The sequence below is a fragment of the Euprymna scolopes genome, chromosome 34 (assembly GCF_053919585.1).
Source record: "Euprymna scolopes isolate OS-2025 chromosome 34, ASM5391958v1, whole genome shotgun sequence".
Taxonomy (NCBI): Eukaryota; Metazoa; Mollusca; class Cephalopoda; order Sepiida; family Sepiolidae; genus Euprymna; species Euprymna scolopes.
In genome coordinates this window covers 1,177,624-1,199,528 of record NC_136515.1, presented here as the reverse complement: position 1 = coordinate 1,199,528, position 21,905 = coordinate 1,177,624, and the positions used below count along the sequence as shown (strand labels likewise).

At 33.4% G+C, this 21,905-nt stretch overlaps 1 protein-coding gene across 1 annotated transcript in view; it reads right to left on the bottom strand.

Annotated features, from left to right (window-relative positions):
- LOC145259071 (replication protein A 32 kDa subunit-like) overlaps positions 1 to 21,905 on the bottom strand; it is a 73,916-nt gene that overhangs the window by 33,125 nt on the left and 18,886 nt on the right. The window contains exons 2-3 of the mRNA XM_080116699.1: positions 13,249 to 13,467; positions 6,486 to 6,611 (exon numbers count right to left, since the gene is read on the bottom strand). Coding sequence (XP_079972825.1) covers positions 6,486 to 6,504 — 19 coding nt within the window. The 5' untranslated portion in view covers positions 6,505 to 6,611; positions 13,249 to 13,467. The remainder of the gene's footprint in view (positions 1 to 6,485; positions 6,612 to 13,248; positions 13,468 to 21,905) is intronic.

Genomic DNA, 21,905 nt, shown 5'->3' with positions numbered 1-21,905 from the left:
TTGGCAGACATCCGCCGAGCGTTCTTAATGATTCGGCTCAAGTTGGAGGCGGACCGGAATTGGTCTTGTTTCTTCCGCAGGGTAATCGTTTGCGCTGCTTCCGCTACACCACACTCATATTTGGCTTCACATCCAGCCCGTTTGTATTGGGTTGCATCCTAAGATTGCACGCGGCCAAATACCCTCAGGATCTGTGCCGCAAGGTGATGGAGGACCGGTTTTACATAGACAATCTTGTTGCCTCCATGGTTGACCCGAATGAACTTATTGCACTGTATTCCCTGGTTCGAGAGCGCTTATAGGAAGGAGGGTTCGTAGTCCAGTCTTGCAATTCTAATTGTCAGGCCCTCCGTGCTAGGATGGAAAAGGACGGCACCTTGAGCGCCCATGAAGAGCAGTGGGAAAAAGTACTTGGATATTATTACTCGCCACTTACAGAGGAGTTGTATATACTCCATACAAGGTGTGACGCCAGTACCTTAACAAAAAGAAGCGTCCTTTCCGAGCCAGCCAAAGTTTTCGATCCACTGTCTCTTTACCTCCCCATTACGATTAGGAGTCGTGTGCTAATCAGGACTATGTGAAAGGACGGTATGGGTTGGGACAATACCTTCTTGCCTGACATTCAGAACCACTGAAGGGAGCTTGCTGGGGACCTCACGCGATAGAGTGATCTCCACTTTGATTGAAGGAGCATGGAGTCCAGGCTGTCCAGGGATATGTACCTCTTCTGCGACGCCTCCAAGGAGGCTTACGGATTTGCTGCATATGTTGTGCAAGGCAGCCGGTCCTCCTTATTATTTGCAAAAGCCAAGGTCGCACCGATGAAGGGCAAAACCTTGCCGGTACTCTAATTGATGGCGTTTTTTTCTCGCCTTTAAATGTCTCCCTACTATCTTGGATAACCATGAGGGATTCGTCACAGACAACTTGTGCGTGCCCACAGACGCTCAGGTTGTATTATCTTGGCTTATGTCCAAAACCATGGCATGCAATAATATTTTTGCAAGGAATCGGCTCAAGGACTTACTGAAAATGAACTGATCTGCAGTCTCACTATGGATTAAGAACCCTTTTCAAGTACGTAAACACCCAGTCCAACCCAGCTGATTTAATTAAGAGAGGCATAACCTTGAGGCAATTCCAGGCTTCCTTTGACTTTTGGCGCTTTGGCCCCTCCTGGCTAGGCAAAGATTTCTCAATGGCCGGAACAAGATCTGCCATGTTTGAATGCAACATGCCAACAGATGGTCTGCACCCCAGCAAATTGCTTTATCTCACACGAGCAAGCATCCTTCTGTTGTACCCTTGGATAGATTTTCTTCGTTCTCCAGTTTACTGAACATCACGTCTATGGTTTTCAGGTTTATAGCCATTCGGCTGGGTCGACAGTGGGATTGCGAATCAAAGGCGGCTCTCTACCTTATGAGGATTATGCAACAGCAAGAGATTCTGGCAGAGATCAAATATCTGAGGAGGCCTAACAGACCATGTGCCAGTCAAAATTCGTACCTTGAACCATTTCCTGGATCCCGATGGGTTGATTCACTCTAAAGGTAGAATTGATTCATCCCTGTACTTCGCTTATGAAGTTAAAAATCCCATTTTAATAGGGAAACAGCACCCTGTGACAAAACTTATTCTGGACTGCCATAAAAAAATGTTGTTACCTTGGGACTGGATCGATCCTGGCCGAAGTGAGGCGGCGTGGCTACTGGGTCCCCCATGGGAGACAAGCTGTTAATCTGACATTGTCCGACGGCGCAGGGTGTAAACAGTACAACTCCAGGCCAGTGCAACCGAATATTGTCGCCAACTTGCCGTTGCATCGCACTGATTTCAGTACCCCGTACCGACACACTGGAATCGACTACACCGGCCATCTGTGGGTGAGCGAAGGAAAAAGAATTCGAGAGGTGTATCTACTGCTGTTCACCTGCTTGAACATCAGGGCCATACATATCAAAGTGATCCCAAACACGAGCGTGTCATCTTTTTTTTCAAGCTCTGATCTGGTTTACTAATCAGAACGGTGTCCCTGAAGCCCTGTACAGCGACAACGCTAGGGCGTTCAAGAGAGAGGGGGAACTTTTTAGCCGACTCGCGCTCTTTTGAGATTTCCAAGATAGATATGGACCCTGTAATCTAAAGCTGAGAACCATCCCCCCTGTCAAGGTTTTTGGAAGAGGCAATTTGGACTATTTTACCCTTCTTACTGTCATATCTGACATACAGAGGTCGGTTAACAACCGACTCCTGATCTACCAATCGTCAGCCAACAAGGGCATCACTGCAGTCACCCCAATATGTTCCTTAGGCCCAATGAGTGCCCTGAATTATTATTGTGATTAAATGAAGATGAGACTGCGTCCATGCTGCCCAACCAGAGCGAGCTGGTGCATTCCTTGGAACTTAGAAACCAGTGCCTGGACAAGTTTAGGGAAATATGGTACAAGGAGTATCTTCTGGATTTGGGGAGGAAGGCTCCTGTACAGTTCCGTTCTCAATTAGGTAATCGACTTCAGAAGGACGATGTGGTCCTAATTAAGAGCCCACTTAAGCCCAGATCATTTTGGGCTTTGGTGACTATTGCTGAGCTGATCTCTGGTAATGACGGTGTAACCAGAGTAGCTCGTGTCAAGAAGGTCAACGGACGACTACAAATGCATTCATTGAGACACCTGTATCCCTTAGAACTCTCCATGACTTCTGAGCATCCTGCTGACACATCTCAGCAACAGGAACCGGATTGGCACCAAAGCGGAGGCAAGAGCCTGGTTGTGCCTTAGCAGTGATTGTCCACAACAAGACCTTGATATGATCGCATGTGATGCCTGCGACAGGTGGTACCACTTTCAATGTGTTGGAATTAACAGAGCCCCCCCCCCCGAAAGACAGAAGTGGTTCTGACCGGATTTGCGCCCCAAAGAAGACATAGGGGCAGGCCGAGCTTGCTTCCTGCATAAATACGTGGACTGAACATTGTCACCATTATTGGTCACCATTTTTTTTTTGTTTTTTGTTAGGAATGTGTAAAAAAAAAAAAAAAAAAAAAAAAAAAAAAAAAGGCCACACACGCCAAAATTTCTTGTCATTTTTGGAATAATGATAGCTCCCTTGAACAAACTGTGTACAACACCGGAGCCGATGTGTATTTCGCTATAGGAGCCTCGCCTCACTCACCAGTCTCACCAGTCGTTAAAAAAAAAAAAAAAAAGAGAAAAAAGAATAACAAATACCCTCCCTTCCTCATGTTAAGAATGGCTTTCTGGTTTGTATTACTGTACAGATTCGAAAAAGTTGTCAAAAAACATAAAATAAATATGGTGCTAGTGCACATACTGATCCGCGCTATTTTTTAAATCTTATTTTCAAGTTTAATGAAAATTTTATGATATGTTTTTTTGGGTTTGTATTACTGTACACAGATTCGAAAAAGTTGTCAAAAAACAAATAAATGTTATGAAAGGCAAGATAAGCTACTTTTCTACCTAACTGGATAATTTTCTAGGGTTTTTATTTAATGTAACGGTGCTAGTGCAGAGAGTGTGATCCGCGCTATTTTTTTAGATCGTATTTCCAAGTTTAATTAAAGTTTTATGATATGTTTTTTTATTCAATTGTAAGGTTGAAGTATAGAATAGGTACAAAACACCCCCCCCATGTTAAGAATGGCTTTTTAAAAAATAACGTTATTATTTACGTCCGGACCACTCTCTGCAGTAGTACCAATGTAACATGTCTATTCAATTCGAAAAACAGTGTTTACCGATGTATTGGAAAGTTAAAAATGGCGACTGACTCTCTCTTTCACACGGTAAGTTTGAGAAAAGGAGTTAAGAATAAAAACTATATAAAATACTGTTAAAAACTCACCGAATATATGTCAGCCTATGTCACGATAACATATATAGAGTGAATTCTAACAGTATTTTGTCTAGTTTTAATTTTTAACTCTTTTCCCCAAACTTACCGTGTGAAAGAGGGAGTCGTCGTAAACACTGTATGTTTTTTCGAACTGAATAAACATGTTACATTAAATAAAAACACTAAAAACATATCCAGTTAGGTAGAAAAGTATCTTGCCTTTGATAACATTTATTTATGTATTTGTTTTTTGACAACTTTTTCGAATGTGTACAGTAATAAAAACCCGTTTTGTTTTTTTTTATTCAATTGTAAGGTTAAAGTATAGAATAGTTATTAAACCATGTTAAGAACGGCTGGATTTGTATTACTGTACACATATATTCGAAAAAGTTGTCAAAAAAACAAATATATAACAAGTAAATTATCAAAGGCAAGATAAGTTACTTTTCTACCTAACTGGATATATTTTTTGTGTTTTTATTCAATGTAACATGTTTATTCAGCTCGAAAAACATGCAGTGTTTACAGATGTATTGGAAAATTCAAAATGGCGCCCAACACTCTCTTTAACATGGTAAGTTTGGGAAAAGGTGTTATAAATAATAAACTAGACAAAATACTATTAAAAAAACGGTAAATTTATACAAATACCGTGACAGCGAATTAGTAGAAAAAAATGTACCCTAACCCTATTTTCAGATTCGTGTTCAGCACACCGAAACGTAACAGAATACTACGTAAAAGATTTTACTAATTCGCTGTCACGGTGTTTGTATAATAATACCAAAAAAACACCGAATATACGTCAACTTATGTCATGGTAACATATAATGAGCGAATTTCTAACAGTATTTTGTCTAGTTTATTATTTATAACATCTTTTCCTGAACTTACGGTGTTAAAGAGAGTGTCGGCCGCCATTTTGAATTTTTCAATACATACATCGGTAAACACTGCATGTTTTTCGAGCTGAATAAACATGTTACATTGAATAAAAACACAAAAAATATATCCAGTTTTGTAGAAAAGTAACTTATTTTGTCTTTGATAACATTTATTTGTTATATATTTGTTTTTTGACAACTTTTTCGAATCTATGTGTACAGTAATACAAACCCGAACGGCTTTTTAAATAACGTTATTATTTCAGCACGGATCAATAATTGCACTGGGCACGCACTGCACTAGTACCATAAATGTTATCAAAGGTAAGATAAGTTACTTTTCTACCTAACTGGATAATTTTCTAGGGTTTTTATTTAATGTAACATGTTTATTCAGCTCGAAAAACAGTGTTTATCGATGAATTGGAAAGTTAAAAATGGCGTCGAGTCTTTGACAGGATAAGTTATAGAAAAGGAGTTAAAAAAAAAAAAAAAAAAAAAAAACGAGACAAAATACTGTTAAAAACCCACCGAATATATGTCAGCCTATGTCACGGTAACATATATTGAGCGAGTTTCTAACAGTATTTTTTCTAGTTTTTTATTTTTAACTCCTTTTCCTAAACTTACCATGTCAAAGAGAGAGTCGGGCGCCATTTTTAACTTTCCAATACATCGGTAAACACTTTTTTTTCGAGCTGAATAAACATGTTGTTACACTAAATATAAACACTAGAAAATTATCCAGTTAGGTAGAAAAATAACTTTTTTTTTTTTTTTTTTTATTACAAAGGCGTCACCACATTATCAAGGCCCAGAGGCCACTCAAGGATAAGGGTTAAAGAGTGTACAGTAGAAATTGGACAATATAGTAATCATTAGTAATGAAAATTTGGTAAATTTAATAACTTATATGGAACGGCTCATCAAGAACTTATTTACTTTAGACTTGAACAAAACCATTGTAGTCAGCCGGAAAGCAGGAAAACGGAAGACAATTCCACAGGCGTGCAGTTCTAAGAAAGAAGCTTTGTTCATGGAATCTACGTTTAGGTTTAGGCACAGATAAAGAGTGGGGGAAATTATTGATAGTGTGTACAGCTAGACGAGTGTTTCTTGTGAAAGTTTGGCGAGGGGGGACCATAGATTGAAGCTCAGTTGAACACTTTCCATGAAAATAACGATACATCAGAGACTTATCTTGCCTTTGCTAACATTTATTTGTAATATATTTGTTTTTTTGTTGTTGTTTTTTTTTTGACAACTTTTTCGAATTTGTATATAGTATTCCTTGCTTTCTAAATAATAAGGTTGTTATTTCAACACGGTCCGTAGAAGAAAGGAAACTTCAGTCACAGAAGAAGGATAGATTTAAATTGAAAACGTGTTTATATATAAATTCTTGGAACAAAACAACGATATTAAATTAAATCTTTATGAATATGTTCCATGTTTAATTGAATTTACGACGTTATTTTAAAACCGAATAAAAATTACGTCCTTTAAAAGAGAGAGAATTTTGGACGCTGAAATCGTACACAAACTTTTTCTTTATTTAATCGTAACACTTGTGTTTCGATGGGTTTTATCTTCAGTCGCATTTATTAAGCAAACATGGTATATTAAACCAAATAGATTTTAATAAAATGTCTTCAGTAATAACGACAAACATTGAGATAGAAATACTTATCAAATTATAAAGAAATATAATTTAAAACATATAAAGTTTACCTGACTGTGTGCTCCACATGATTGTTAAATGGTGACTGGTTTACTAAAATGTGGCGGGAAATTCTAAGACACCTGAATTATCTCCCCTTGCATTCAAGTATGGCGTCTATGAATCTTGATGTGAAACTGCGCCAACCAAGAAAAAAAAAAAAGATTTAATTCATATTTTCTACTCTGTTCATAAATTTGTCTGATCTAATATTGCGCATCTAAATACGAATAAAAATTCGATATTAATTTATTTAAAGATATATTTAAAATAATTAATTTAAAAGAAAATACAGTGAATAAATAAAGTTAATTCCTATATTTCTATGCTTATAAAGTTTGGTAAGTATGTAAGTGCGCATGCACACACTAAGTCAAAATTTCCACTGCAAGTAGAAATACTAAAATAATAAATATTAGGTTTGTTTTACAATCACAGAGGTATGAAAAAGTGGTAAAGAATTTCAAAAATTTAACAAATAAATGTTAGCAAAGGCAACATAAGTTACTCTTCTAATTATATGCAAAAGTTTTTACTGGTTTTACTCACTTTAAAACGTTTAATCGGTTAGGAAAACATATAGTGTCGAGCAATAGATGCAAACAAGAAAAATGGCGGCAAGCTCATACCTAAATATGTAAAAGTTTGATAATAATTTAAAATAGAAAATTATACAAAATACTGTTAAAGACTCATCCAATATATGTCATGGTAACATGTCCAGCTACACACAAACATACGCGCACACGTACACACACGTACATATATTCACGTTCACATACATACACTCACATTCATGTGCATACACACACACACACTAACGTACATGCACGTACACACATGTACATATATTCACGTTCACGTACATATGTAGTGAACTACTACTATGATGCTGCTACGGTATGCTTCCCTTATTTCTCTCTTTCTCCCTATTCTTCTACTTTTTTCCTTCCTTTCTTATCTCAACGTCACCAGAGGTTTCAGCCAATCGGAATAGAGGACTGTCTTGGAGGGAGATACAAAGAAGAAATCTGTCTCAGACATGCAGAAGCATCAACACGCGACAGACCAGTTTTCCTGGGTAAAGACTTTTATCAAAGAAAATGTACCATCGTCTTTGTACCCCTATATCTTGGAAACTTTTATAAAACATCATCAATCCTAAAGTCTCATCGCACTTAATTATAACCCGATGTCTTCCTTTCCACAACCATTCTTTTTCAGCACTCTTGTTCTCTCTCTAATTTCAGCGGTGCCCCAAAAAGGGGGACCGACCGAAATGGTGAGCCTTTTTCAAACATTATTAAAATCTATGGTAACTGCCATACATACACTCACATTCATGTGCATACACACACACACTAATGTATACACGCACACGTATGTACACATGGGCAACGTCACTTCCCTTTAAAGGAAATCCACACATGCGCGAAGGACACCAGAAATAACTACAAAAGCAAGAGACCTGAGCTTTTTCCTTTTTTTCAACCTACAACTCCCTTCGGGGCACGCTCGCGCTTCCTGTCCCCTGCCACTATGTGTGGGGCCCGAACAAACAGACAGTACGTTTACACCTTACATGCTTTCTCTCTCCATGGCCTGGATTGACTTTCTAACCCTCTATCTCTACAACAATACTTTCCCTCTCACCAGCTAATAGCAAGAGATGCAAGCCAAACTAAACATGTACTATACCCTTTCTTTTATTTGTTTCTTTCAATTTAACGCGTTGTTCGTTTCTTTCTCAATTCAATTAATTTTTTTCTATTTTGTGCGATTGGGGAATATATATAATATACCCTAGTCCGCTACACATGTTCCAGTGCACATCAACCAATTCCAGTGCCCGTTGATGTCCAGTTACCAGTTCCAGTGCCTGCCGCCAGGTACCTGTGCCAATTACTTGTCCTAGTATCCATTGTCTATGAACGTCCAGCTACCTGTACCAGTGTCAGATCCCATCTTCACAGTCTGGACCAACCTGAGGCATTTCAATATACTTCAGAGATGTCTGAATTTCAACCGCATGAGATGAAATGAAATGATGAAGATACGTTTAGTTAATAATGAAGACAACGAAAGGAAGTCTTATTTTAACATTTAATAAACAACTTTATTTTTCATCCTCGTTAGTAGTGTGTACAAGAGAGAAACACGTTAGTAGGTGGAAGTTTTCTTGTGTAAAGATAGATTTAATATATTGCCGCTTGTTGAGAAGAGAACAGCTCAATCCACATGTGCAGTCGTTTACTAAATTACTTAGACAAATTTTGGTTTAAACATTTGAAATCTTACATAAAGTGTATTCACACATAGGGCAAGTTATGAACAGGACATAGGGCCCGAGCAAAGCCGGGCTGAACTGCTAGTAGCTAAATATAACATTTGTTGGATATCCTGATGCTTTTAAGTCGTATAAAACTAGTGAAAGTAGATTAATAGAGCAACTCCAAAACTACATGTAAGTAATCTAATGTATTTTTAAAAAATCAAAAAACTGTATATATTTATATTTTTAATTTTTGTATATTTAAAAAACAAAAAAAAAACTAATAACTATTAAAGGAGAAAGAAAGAGCAAAATCTTCAGTGTATTTACGTGTCGTAGTGCATGTATGTGTGTCGGTGTATCGACAAGAGCACTTCTGCAGTATGATATAAAGAAAGTTCATCTGGGTACAGCATGTGGAAATAACTGGGAGTTAAAAGTTGCTTGATCACATGAGTGAGAGCTTGATTGTGATTGGACAAGCCAGGGAGAAAATGGAGTTCAAATCTCGAGCCGCGAGAATTAGCTCCTGTCTGTGATTGTAGCAAGTTTCGGCTGCTACATACGCTATTCCATTGCCAAACGATTTACTTTTTCCTTTGGTAAATAAATACACAATATTCATTGTATTTAACTGGTCATCTATGTTTGTCATCTCTTTGCTGCAGCCATTTTTTTTTTTTTTTTACAAGGTGGTCACCACTTATCAAGGCCCGGAAGCCACTCAGGGATAAGGATTATTGCAAGTAGAGTACGTATTTACCCTTTGTCTTGTGTCTACTTTCTTAGTTGTATGATCAATTGGCACCTCATCTATCGGTCTGCTGCAACAATAGTCATCCATGAGAAACTGTTTTGCTGTATCACAGCTTTTCAGTGCAGTTAGATTAACACCCATCCCAAGCCAGAAATTGAACCTACAAGCATCTAGTTTATAGTTGACAGTTCTACTCATTAAACTATGGGATCAGTGCTTGTCAATGATATATACAATGTCTTTATATAAACATTGACTGCCAATAGGATAGTTTTCTATACTAATAAACAGATGATTATGAATTTTGGAATATATATTCTCCACAACGAGGTGAGTAACATGGGCACATTATTGTTTTTGTAGATTATAAAATTATTTTGTAAACGTTAATATTTAGGATGTGCCTGTCCCAGCTTTAATATTCTAAAATATTCCAAAATTTCCATTACCAACTGCAACACATTACCTGTAATCACCATTTAAACTGGATGGAGATTGTATTTCTCAAGGAACTTCTTGTTTATTTATTAATAATTTAAAAAAATATTTCGGCACTGCTTTGCACCCAATAAGAACCTAAAAACTTTGGATAACATTTCTACTCCTCTGCCTTTAAGAACTTCTTGTACTGTAAATTTTCCTTATTGTTGTTTTACATTTTATTTTTTTTTTCATTTTTTTACTTGGCTCTTTATATTTCTGCATTTATTTTTTCATATCTATATCTTATTCTCTTATATTTAATAACTTTGTATTCCTTATACCTTTATCTATATAGTAATATGATAGCGTGTGTGTCATTTTCTGTGTCACGCTTACATCCGGGTCGTTTAATTGTTACGTACTTCCATTTCTTGTAATAAATAATTTTACCAAGAATTCTTCATAAGTTTTGGTTTCAATTTCCATTATAGCTTATGGCACTCAAGTCAATCATTTTTTTTATAAATAATTTTACTAAGAATTCTTCATAAGTTTTGGTTTTGGTTTCGATTATAGCTAATGGCATTCCAATAAACTATTTTTTTTTAATAATTTTATCAAGAATTCTTCATAAGTTTCAGTTTCCGTTCCAATTTTAGCTGATTGCACCTTAAAGAATTCTTTATAAATTTTGGTTTTGATTTCGATTATAGCTGAAGGAACTGAAGTTTTATTATATATATATATATATATGATTAGTTTTTTGGAAAAAGAATTCCAGCAGAGTGCTCAATTAAAAGGAAAATCCAAATTTTAAGAGCGTACTTATATTTTGTGTACAGAAAGTTGTTAGTTGAGACAGATCATTGGTACCGTCAGAGAGACGAATATTGGCTGAAGAGAGCTTGATAAGGATACCTTAAACGGGCCTTATTATCGGGCTTGAAACCGACGGTACCAATGATCTGTCTCAACTAACAACTTTCTGTACACAAAATATATATATATATATATATATATATATATATATATATATATATATATATATATATGAACAAATGATTAATAAAACATGTTAAAAGATATCTTGAAAAAGAGTTAAAAACATATTTAATTTTAAAAAAGGAAGCACAAGATAAGTGGATAGTCCTTAATCCGCGGAGTTTCGAAGAAATACTCTCCTTCTCATCAGAGGGCAGGAATTAGCAAAATGCGGGATCGGATTTTGCATGTAAAAGTATTTAATGAAACTACAAGTAAGTCACAGATCTTACTTGGTAAAAGGGTGAGATAAGGGAAATAGGAGGTAAAAGAAAAATGATAAAAAGATTTCACATGAATGGATAGTCCGGTGAAGGGTAAAAAATCCAGGAATGGTAAAATCCAAACACGGTCGAATTAAAAATTTCCAATCCAACAGGTAAGTTCCAAATGGTCCAAAATGATCCAAAAGGCAGAATTCCTTGGAAAAAATCACAAATGGAATGAGTTCCAAATCATTAAAAGAAAAGTTCAAATGTGCACAGAAAAAGCACTGGAGAGAATATTTAAAACACGTCTGCCAAGGCCGGAGGAATCAAGTAAATTCATATATATATATATATTTTTTCATATCTATATCTTATTCTCTTATATTTAATAACTTTGTATTCCTTATACCTTTATCTATATAGTAATATGATAGCGTGTGTGTCATTTTCTGTGTCACGCTTACATCCGGATCGTTTAATTGTTACGTACTTCCATTTCTTGTAATAAATAATTTTACCAAGAATTCTTCATAAGTTTTGGTTTCGATTTCCATTATAGCTTATGGCACTCAAGTCAATCATTTTTTTTATAAATAATTTTACTAAGAATTCTTCATAAGTTTTGGTTTTGGTTTCGATTATAGCTAATGGCATTCCAATAATAATGGCATATTGTTCGTTATCCTGATGCTTTTGAATCGTTTAAGATAAACCAGATTATATTGATAAAGGAAATCCAAAACTATATTAGCAATGTATAAATGTATTTATAATTACATATAATAAATTTATATAGTTAAAAAAAAAAAATAAAAAAAAAAAAATGTATATATGTAAAAATAAAATATTTTTAACCTTTATATATCTAATTTTAAATAAATAAGAATGTAAATATACAAACTACTAACTATAGTGGGGGTGATAAGTAGTTAAATGGATTAATCCAAATCTTATAAATACAAGAATGATAAATTAAAAAATTAAAAAATGTATCCATTTTAAATGTGGAAATTGATGAATCGCACAGGTAAGAAATTCATTTTTATACTATGAAAAGGTTAGTAATTACAATTAAGAATAGGAAATTGGGGAATAAAAATTTTTGTAACTTGTCTTCTTCCTAAGATTAAGGGTGGTGGTGTTTGATCAACACTGCTGGGGAGCCATGATGTAATACACTGTTTTGTTTTTAAATCCCCGAAACAGTGTTTCATGGTAAACAACTGATGATCCCTTAAAAAATATAAAAATTGGTATTATAGTAAATTTGAGAGTTGATGCAGTGATTGCAGGTGATTAAATGACTTACTGACTAGATGTTTTTTTTAATGAATGATAAAAAATAATTTTTTGTGTGGTTTCAAATGTTAAAAACTTCAAAGACTATATATATATATATTCATACTTTGGGATTCAGTTTCGATTCAAGCTGATGAATCCAAGTCATATAGATATATTTTTTATTTTTGAAATCGCAACTTTATAATATGTAAAAATCGATAGAACATTAACTCTATTATAATATATATACGAAATCTGCAAGAATTTAAGCATATTTTACGACCTGGCTATGCTGGGTGTCCCTGCTAGCATGGATAAATACTTTTACAGTTTTAACAAAAAAAAAAGCTACAATAATATCAGAGCGTCTCCATTTACACCGAACATCTACAGAATGCTAACATCAATATATTACATATAAATCAGTCCTCTGTGGAATTTCCACACGTCACGCTAGCTATTTATTATTACTCTATGATTTTTATATTTTTTATATTTATTTATCTTATGCTCTTTATATTTTTTATTCGTTTACTCTACCATTTGTTTATCCTCTAATTCACTTAAAAAATTTTTTTCTATATTGTATCCCTTAAAATTTATCTCCTCATCTTTATTATTTTTATTATAGTATTATTCCTAATAATTTATACTTCATTTAAAAACCAAGTTATAATTTCCAATACCTCTTCTAAAATATACCGACTTAGCATAAATCCCCAATTTCAAGTAAACCCGTTCCATAGCTATATACATATGATTAAATAAGCATCTTCCTTCAATTCACTTACCTTATATTTTTCCCGGGAGTTTAATCATGCATATTGTACACATATATAAACCAGTGGGGGAAGACGTGGCTGGTTACTTTTACTGCATCCAAAACCAAACTCCTATCCTTACATCATCAACGCTCTGATCCCCATCTGGCATCAATTGGGATGGATGGCTCTCGTCTGGGTGAGGCCCTGTGTTTTGACAAGCTTCTGGGTTTGATCTTTACTCCTGATCTGAAATGGAACACGTACATCAAGTCTGTTGCCAAGGTCGCTGGAAAGATGATGGGATCCTTCTACCGCTCCAGAAGATATTTCACTACTGATGCAATTCTCTATCTATATAAAAGCCAAGTACGTCCAAGGATGGGATACTGTTGCCATATCTGGGCAGGAGCTGCTAAAAACAGCCTATCCTGCCTTGACAGAGTACAAAATAGATAATGTGCCATTATTTTAATCGTTTTTTAAACGTTAATAAACTTTATTTTAGTGTCCCCATAATTTTTGGCACATTGAATAGTTCCCCATCAGAACTCTTTACTTTCGACATAGTATTATTATTTTTACGCTATCGATTTTCTCCTGATGAGATGATAGCTGAAAGAGCTCTCGAGAGATTTCCGCCCATTATATTTAAAACTATACATATATATATATATATATATATATATATATATATATATATATATAAAATAAAAAAGGAACAAACCGTATTATGTGTTCACCAACGTTTCGTCTTTATTTCGAGACTTCCTCTGGGTGAATGAGATTAAGAAACCAAAAAATATACCAGTACAAAAAATATTTGAAAAAGTTTCACGTGCACAGTGTGACGCAGTTCTATTTAAGAGAAACGGAAAAATTGATGTTGGAAATTCAAAAAGGAAGGGGGGCTGGCGCTGTTAAAGAGAAAGGAAATTTTAGTGACGTCATATAGTCGTTAATTTAATTTTAAAACTATGAACGCAAGTTTATATTCTTATTGGGAAAAAGATATATCTGTTGAAATTTAAATATAAGTTTGAAACAGGAATGAAATTAGTGTTTTTTATGTAATTTATTGATTGAGATTATGTGTTAATTATTACAGGGGGTGTTTGAATGGTGTGAGAAAGTTAACCTGTGTCCACACCATTCAAACACCCCCTGTAATAATTAACACATAATCTCAATCAATAAATTACATAAAAAACACTAATTTCATTCCTGTTACAAACTTATATTTAAATTTCAACAGATATATCTTTTTCCCAATAAGAATATAAACTTGCGTTCATAGTTTTAAAATTAAATTAACGACTATATGACGTCACTAAAATTTCCTTTCTCTTTAACAGCGCCAGCCCCCCTTCCTTTTTGAATTTCCAACATCAATTTTTCCGTTTCTCTTAAATAGAACTAGAACTGCGTCACACTGTGCACGTGAAACTTTTTCAAATATTTTTTGTACTAGTATATTTTTTGGTTTCTTAATCTCATTCACCCAGAGGAAGTCTCGAAATAAAGACGAAACGTTGGTGAACACATAATACGGTTTGTTCCTTTTTTATTTTCTCTATTTTGTCGGAATACTATTTCCATTATTTTCATCATATATATATATATACATATATATATATATATATATATATATATATATATATATAAAATTGTTCTCAACAGCCGTGTTAAAAGCATATCTTATTTTTCTTTTATTATTATTTGAATTTTTTCCCCTTTTCCTTATTTTGGACCATCTTCCAATTACGCGATTTCCTTGGATTTTACTTGTGCGAATGGAAATTTAATTAACTTTCTTGGATTTACATTTTTGGATTTTACCGTCATTGGATACTTTACCTTTCACCTGACTATCCATTCAGTTGAAATTACCTTTTTCTTCACCATATTCCCTCTGCTTCACTTTTTGTTATCAAATAAAATCTTTAACTTACTTGCAGTTTCATCAAATACTTTTGTATGCAAAATCTGATCCCGCATTTTGCTAATTCCTATCCTCTGATGAGAAGGAAAGTATTTCTGCGAAACTCCGCGGATTAAGGACTATCCACTTATTAAGTGTTTCCTTTTCAGATTAAATATGTTGTTAACTCTTTTTCAAAGTGTTTTTTAATATGTTTTATTAACTATTAGCTTATATATATATATATATATATATATATATATATATATATATATATATATCTCAAATAAAATAAAATAATTATGTTATCACAGAGTAAATATTTAACAAAGCAAAACTTATCAAGAGAAGAAAAGCTCAACATCACCAAGGAGAGTAAAACTATAATCTATAATATAAATCTCGCCTGTCTGTTTAAATTTATGTATGTATGTATGTATGTATGTATGTATGTGCGTATGTATGTATTGTATGTATTATTTATATTTATGTCAGGTCATATCATATGCTACTGGTACCATGTAACCCAGTACTACCTGCCTCATGGTCGGGTCACCGGCGACTAAACTAGTTCCCCCACCAGACTTGTTTGGTGAGGAGGGCGGTTAGGCTCCCTGAAGGATTAAAAACAAGACCTTTCAAAGGGCGAATGAAACCTTTTTCGAGGTCAACGGCCAACTAACACCATGTGTGTTTGTGTGTATGTATGTGTGTGCTGGAGTGGAGACGGCTCCCGTAAGCCATGGTGAAGGCAACCTTTCTAGGAGAAGCAAATCTCTGATTTAAAAAAACCATAAAGTGGGAGACCAGTACCCACATTAAGCTGGTCTGCAGTTTAATTTGTTGCTGGCTATCTTGCTCTTGCTTGTTGCTGGATCTCAACATTTTGGACCGAGAGAGAGACTTAGCTGTCGTATAAAGCTAAGACTCTGTAACATTATCTGTGTATAGATACTCCCTCAGGCATTTGTCTATTAAAATGGTCCTGTAGTGATGGAAGTCATTTTTGGGAGGGAGTGGCACTCGTCTGACAAGACGTTGCAATCATCATGTATGTATGTATGCATATCTGCCTAAAACTTTCAACAGGGCAATGGATTTTCACGAGATCAGTATCATTTTGAAGCTCTACGTCTTGGACGAAACATAAAAAAAAAATGACCAAAAACATTAATTCCTTTATATTCAACTGGGCAGTTTTCTACAAGGAGAGGTCGATTTTTTGCAAGCCTTTTTTGGAAGTCATCGTATCAGATGGATTGACTTTGCCTACTTTTAACGTACCAAACTTCCAGTCGTATTATGGAGTAGCGGTAAGACGTCAGATTTTCTTTCACTTTCTTTTCTGCCTTCGTGTCATAGGTTCGATCCTGCCTGCCTACTACCACATTTGTTTTTGTTTTTTTTTTTGTTCAACACAGACCTCCAAACATCTGGGCAACGCCGGGCACTCCCGCTAGTATTAAATAAAGTTAAGGAGAAATTTAGGAAAAATTTTCTTAAAGAGATTTTTTTCTTAATTTTTCCCTGAACTTTTTCATATCGTTCTGATGATATAATAAAGTTATATACAACTTTTATTCCTTATCTTTCATTTAATATTATATAAACAGGGTGGGCGAAACGTCACTGACCCATTTTAATTTTAAATAACTCTTTTATTTCTAAGTATTTTTTAATTTCTTAATATGTTTTCATTTTTTCAGATCCTGAAAAATAATTATGGAAAAATCCAGTATTGTCAAACATACAAAAATTGTACAATTTTACTATCAAAATCAAGATTCAATAATTCAATTGGCCATCTCGTTCTCTTGATTTCACTAGCCCACACTTTTCCTTGTGGGGTTATCTAAAGGAACAGGTTTTTGTCGACAAACTAAAGGAAAACATCAGTAGAGAAATAAGAGAAATAAGAGAAATAAGGCCAGAAACTTTGGAAAAGGTTGTGGCAGAGGTAATCAAAAGAGCTCAAATTTGTAAAGCAGAAAGTGGAAGACATTTGCAGGATGTTATTTTTCACATTTAACAATACAAGTTTCTCAAGCTTACTAAGGCAAAATAAAGTTTATCGCCTTTATTTTATGATACTATAATTTCATGCATATAACTGTTAAAATAAAAAAGTTATTTAAAGTTAAAATGAGTCAGTGAATTTTGGCCCACCCTGTGTATATATATATATATATATATATATATATATATATATATATATATATATATATATATATGAGCAAACAGTTAATAAAATATGTTAAAAAAACACTTTGAAATGAGTTAAAAACATATTTAATCTGAAAAGGAAACACTAGATAAATGGATAGTCCTTAATCCGCGGAGTTTCGAAGAAATACTCTCCTTCTCATCAGAGGGTAGGAATTAGCAAAATGCGGGATCGGATTTTGCATGCAGAAGTATTTGATGAAACAACAAGTAAGTCAAAGATCTTACTTGAAAACAAAATAAGTTAAGCAGAGGGAATATGGTAAAGAAAAAGGTGATTACACACGAATGGATAGTCTGGTGGAAGATAAAAAATCCAGTGACGGTAAAATCCAAATGTAAAACTTCAAAAAAGCTAAAAGAATTTCCATTTGTACAAGTAAAATCCAAGGAGATCTCATAATTGGAAGAAGATGGTCCATAATAATCCAAAGGCAGAAATCCATGGAATAATTCACAAAAATGTTTACAAGGGGAAAAAAAGAAAAGATTCCAATAATATTAATAAAAGAAAAATAAGATGTGCTTTTCACTCTACTTCCGAGACATAAATATAAATAAGAAAGATCTGGGAATAGAAAGAAGAGAAAAAAAAATGATGATAAAGTTAGATATAAAATATAAAATAAAGGGAAACAAAAGTCAAAATGACCCAGACAGGAAATGTTAAAGGCGCGAAAAAATATATAGGGCAAAATAATATAGGTCAACTGAAATGTACAGGTCATCACTTAAAAAAATGTCAGCAAGAGTTGTTAAACGACACTAAAAGGAAAATAAAAATAAATAAATAAATAAGTAATAAATATATAGAAAATAAAGGATAAATAAATAAATAAAAAAATAAAATATAATATAATAAAAAATAAAATATAAAATATAAAGTAAAATAAAATAAGATAAGAATAAAAACAAAAAATGAAAATTATTTAAGGGGAGAGGATGGCCGGTATCTGCAAATTCAGGAAAAAAAAAGTAAATGCATATAGTAAAATGAAAGTGTGGGTAGATTGATATATTAGATAGATAGGAAAGTTTAAAGAATAAAACAGAAAATGCAGATAAAAAACCGGCCATGCAAAGAAGAAATAAAGAATTAAAATAAAGGATTATTACATTATAAAGTATTAAGAAGTATGTCAAAAACGATAAAGTTAAAGAAAAATCTTTATATCTATATAAAGGTAAAAGTAATAACTATGTACTTTCAAAATTGCCATAATTAAATTTGGACTTATGTTTACAGAATGAGATCAGTTAATTTTTAGAATTTATTATATTGTTACTTTGAGGGGAAGTAATTATAGTTATAGCTTCGGTTGTGCAGAGACAACATGCTTCAGAGCCTGGAGTATAAGACTTAACTTTTTTTATAATATTCCATTTGATTGAGAAGAGAGTATTGTTAGAGTTAAGTTTTTTAATTAAAGTGGTTAGAGAAGTTCCTTGGTTATTATTAGAATTATGGTGTTGTTAGTGTTAGGATGGCTGTTAGGAGAAATATTATTATTCTCATTATTATTATTATTATTATTATTATTATTATTATTATTATTATTATTATTATCATCATTATTACTAGTTGTATGATTGTAGATGGAAGGGCTGCTCGAGTGGTGTATTGGATTAGTAACTATATCAGATGGAGGATGGGAAGAAGAAGAATTTGAAGACGAAATATTAGTGTCTGTTATGGGAGGATTGCGTGGGGTCTCAGTAATAGTGCAAGAATATATAACATCTTTATGGATACAATCATTATTGAGTGGGCAAAGATGTTTGTTATTACAATTACAGTTAGTTTTGGGTTTAATTGGAAAAGGGATTCTTTGGGCGGATTTAATTTTTTTGTTATTAGGTGTTAAGATTCTTTGTGCTAAATTAGGCATTGTTGAATAAGGAATCCGGATTGAAATTTTATTGAAAATAGAACTATATCTGTGTGGGTATTTGAAAGAGTTTTGTACAATGTTGAAGAATTCCTTAGGTATATTAGTTTTGACATTTAAGCTAAATGGAGGATTAAACCAAATATTTTTCTTTCTCCTGATGCGGTAGGTGGGTTAGAGGCATTGCGATTAGTATTTTGGATTGGATTATAAATGTAAACTGGTTCATTGTTATTGATAACGGCAGATCTTGTTATTTGAACTGGTTTTTTACGAGTCATATTGTGTGTGATTATAGATTTAAGGCGGTCTGCAGGAGGAGCATAATTGTTGTATTTAATCTTTTCCTTGTGTCCTGAATTCCATAAGACATTATTGAAGAAAGGAGCATTTTGATTAAAAGTTTTTTTATCAGCAGAAAGAGCAGAAATTCTTCTAGAGACAGATGGTACTATAGATTTTATAATTGAGTTGGGGTGGTTAGAAGATTTATGGACATATAAAAGCATAAGATTAGGTTTATGATAGGGGCTATGAGTTTCGGTGTTAAGATTAAGTGTAACATCTAGAAAATTTGAAGTTTTTTGTTTGGTTCGATAATTATAGAAAGGCCAAAGTTATTGAAGAAATGTAATGTTTTAATTGTTTTGTTGTACTCTCTTGGCCTGTCTGTTGTAGTAAAAAGGGCATCGTCTCTATAAAGACCCCCTTGGATATGTTTAAAGTGGTATTTAAGTTCTTTCAGTAAGAAGAGTCCCACTAAATCTGTAACTTCTGCAGAGTCAGAAGCACCCATCAAGATGTCAAAATTATCAGGGGTATCCTTTCTAGTCCAAAGCTTATTGTTAAATTGTATAAGAAAGTTTCTCGCTAGGAGAATTAATTTTATTTCTAAATTAGTTAAGTCAGAATTTCTTTTGGCAAAGATAAGAGCCTTATTTAAAAGATCGGAGAAATTGATTGATAATAATTTTGGATGTCAAATGTTATGAAGTTAAGGAAGTGTTTATTTTTAAGGGAAACAAACCAATTAATTACGGAATCTGAATTCAGCCAAAGAGGGAAACCTACTTTTTCTTTAATAGAAGGGATGATTCTATCTAAGATATTTTTGCTTACACTCCTAAGTCAGAGTTAGATGGGCAGATCAATCTGATGGAGGGGTTGTCATAGAAATTAGGTTTATGATCTTTGAGGGTGAATCTAGGAGTACCCAGAGAAATTATTTCAGTGAAGTTATGAATGTTCATAGAAATCAGTAAAAGTTTAGCTTCAGAATTAATGGAATCTAAAGTCTTAGGAGGGATTATTTTATAAGATTTATTAAGTTCTTTATACAAAAGTTTTTTATATGTAGGATAGTCAAGTTTATAATAATTTTTTGTCTTATCAGCAGGGATTAATATATGTTTATTCTTTTTAACTTTTTCGACAAAATTATTTATTTTTCGAGTAAACGGATTATAATGGTGTTTTTGTTTCTTAAATTTAATTTTTTTGACTAAATTTAACATGGAATTCTAAAACTCTTCGAGGTAAGGGTTGTATTTGGGGTGGGCAGTAGTTTTTAATCCATAAAATTTGGCAGCAATTTTTTCGAATTTCTTTCGTTCTCTATGATTTTAAGATTTCTGGGTGAAGTTTGTCTTCAGAGGAAATAGCCGCTTCAAGTTTATTTTTAATGCTTAAGTTATGGTGATAAGCCTTCCACCTTATCTTTTTTAGGAAAGTGTTCAAAGCGAGAACAAATTTGTGGATATATTCTTGTTGGGTAGGAATAGGGATATTTTTGGCAGACAGAGGAATGTGTTCCTTTTCAAACATATCTGGAGAGAATAAAAAGCTCAACTAAATGGGAACTTATAATAAAATGAAAATTACAATTAAATTTACCAAAATGATCCAAGATGGTAAAATTAAAGTAAATTATAAATATTAAAGAATTAATATTTATAAAATTATCTCGCACAGATGTAAAAGCTCGATAAAGCCAAATAGGAAATAGAGCTTATAATATGAGCAAGCAGTTAATAAAATATGTTAAAAAAAACACTTTGAAATGAGTTAAAAACATATTTAATCTGAAAAGGAAACACTAGATAAATGGATAGTCCTTAATCCGTGGAGTTTCGAAGAAATACTCTCCTTCTCATCAGAGGGTAGGAATTAGCAAAATGCGGGATCGGATTTTGCATGCAGAAGTATTTTATGAAATAACAAGTAAGTCAAAGATCTTACTTGAAAACAAAAAAAAGTGAAGCAGAGGGAATATGGTAAAGAAAAAGGTGATTACACACGAATGGATAGTCTGGTGGAAGATATATATATATATATATATATATATATATATATATATATATATATATATATATACTAGCAGGTCGCCCCGCATAAAATACACTTAAAAATGATTAAATATAATATTTTGATTAATGCAGATTTTGAATTTATTATCATACTAGCAGGGGTGCTCAACGTTTCCAGGGTGTTTGGAAAAAAAAAAAATTTTTTTAATTTTACTAGTATCGTAATACCATAGAATCAGCAGGAGTACTAGTTGTATGCAGCGTGTACGGTTATCCATAATTGACACCACCAAATAGTAAGCTCCGCTTACCCTTTGTCCTATCCGTGTAACCTTTTTGGTTATTATA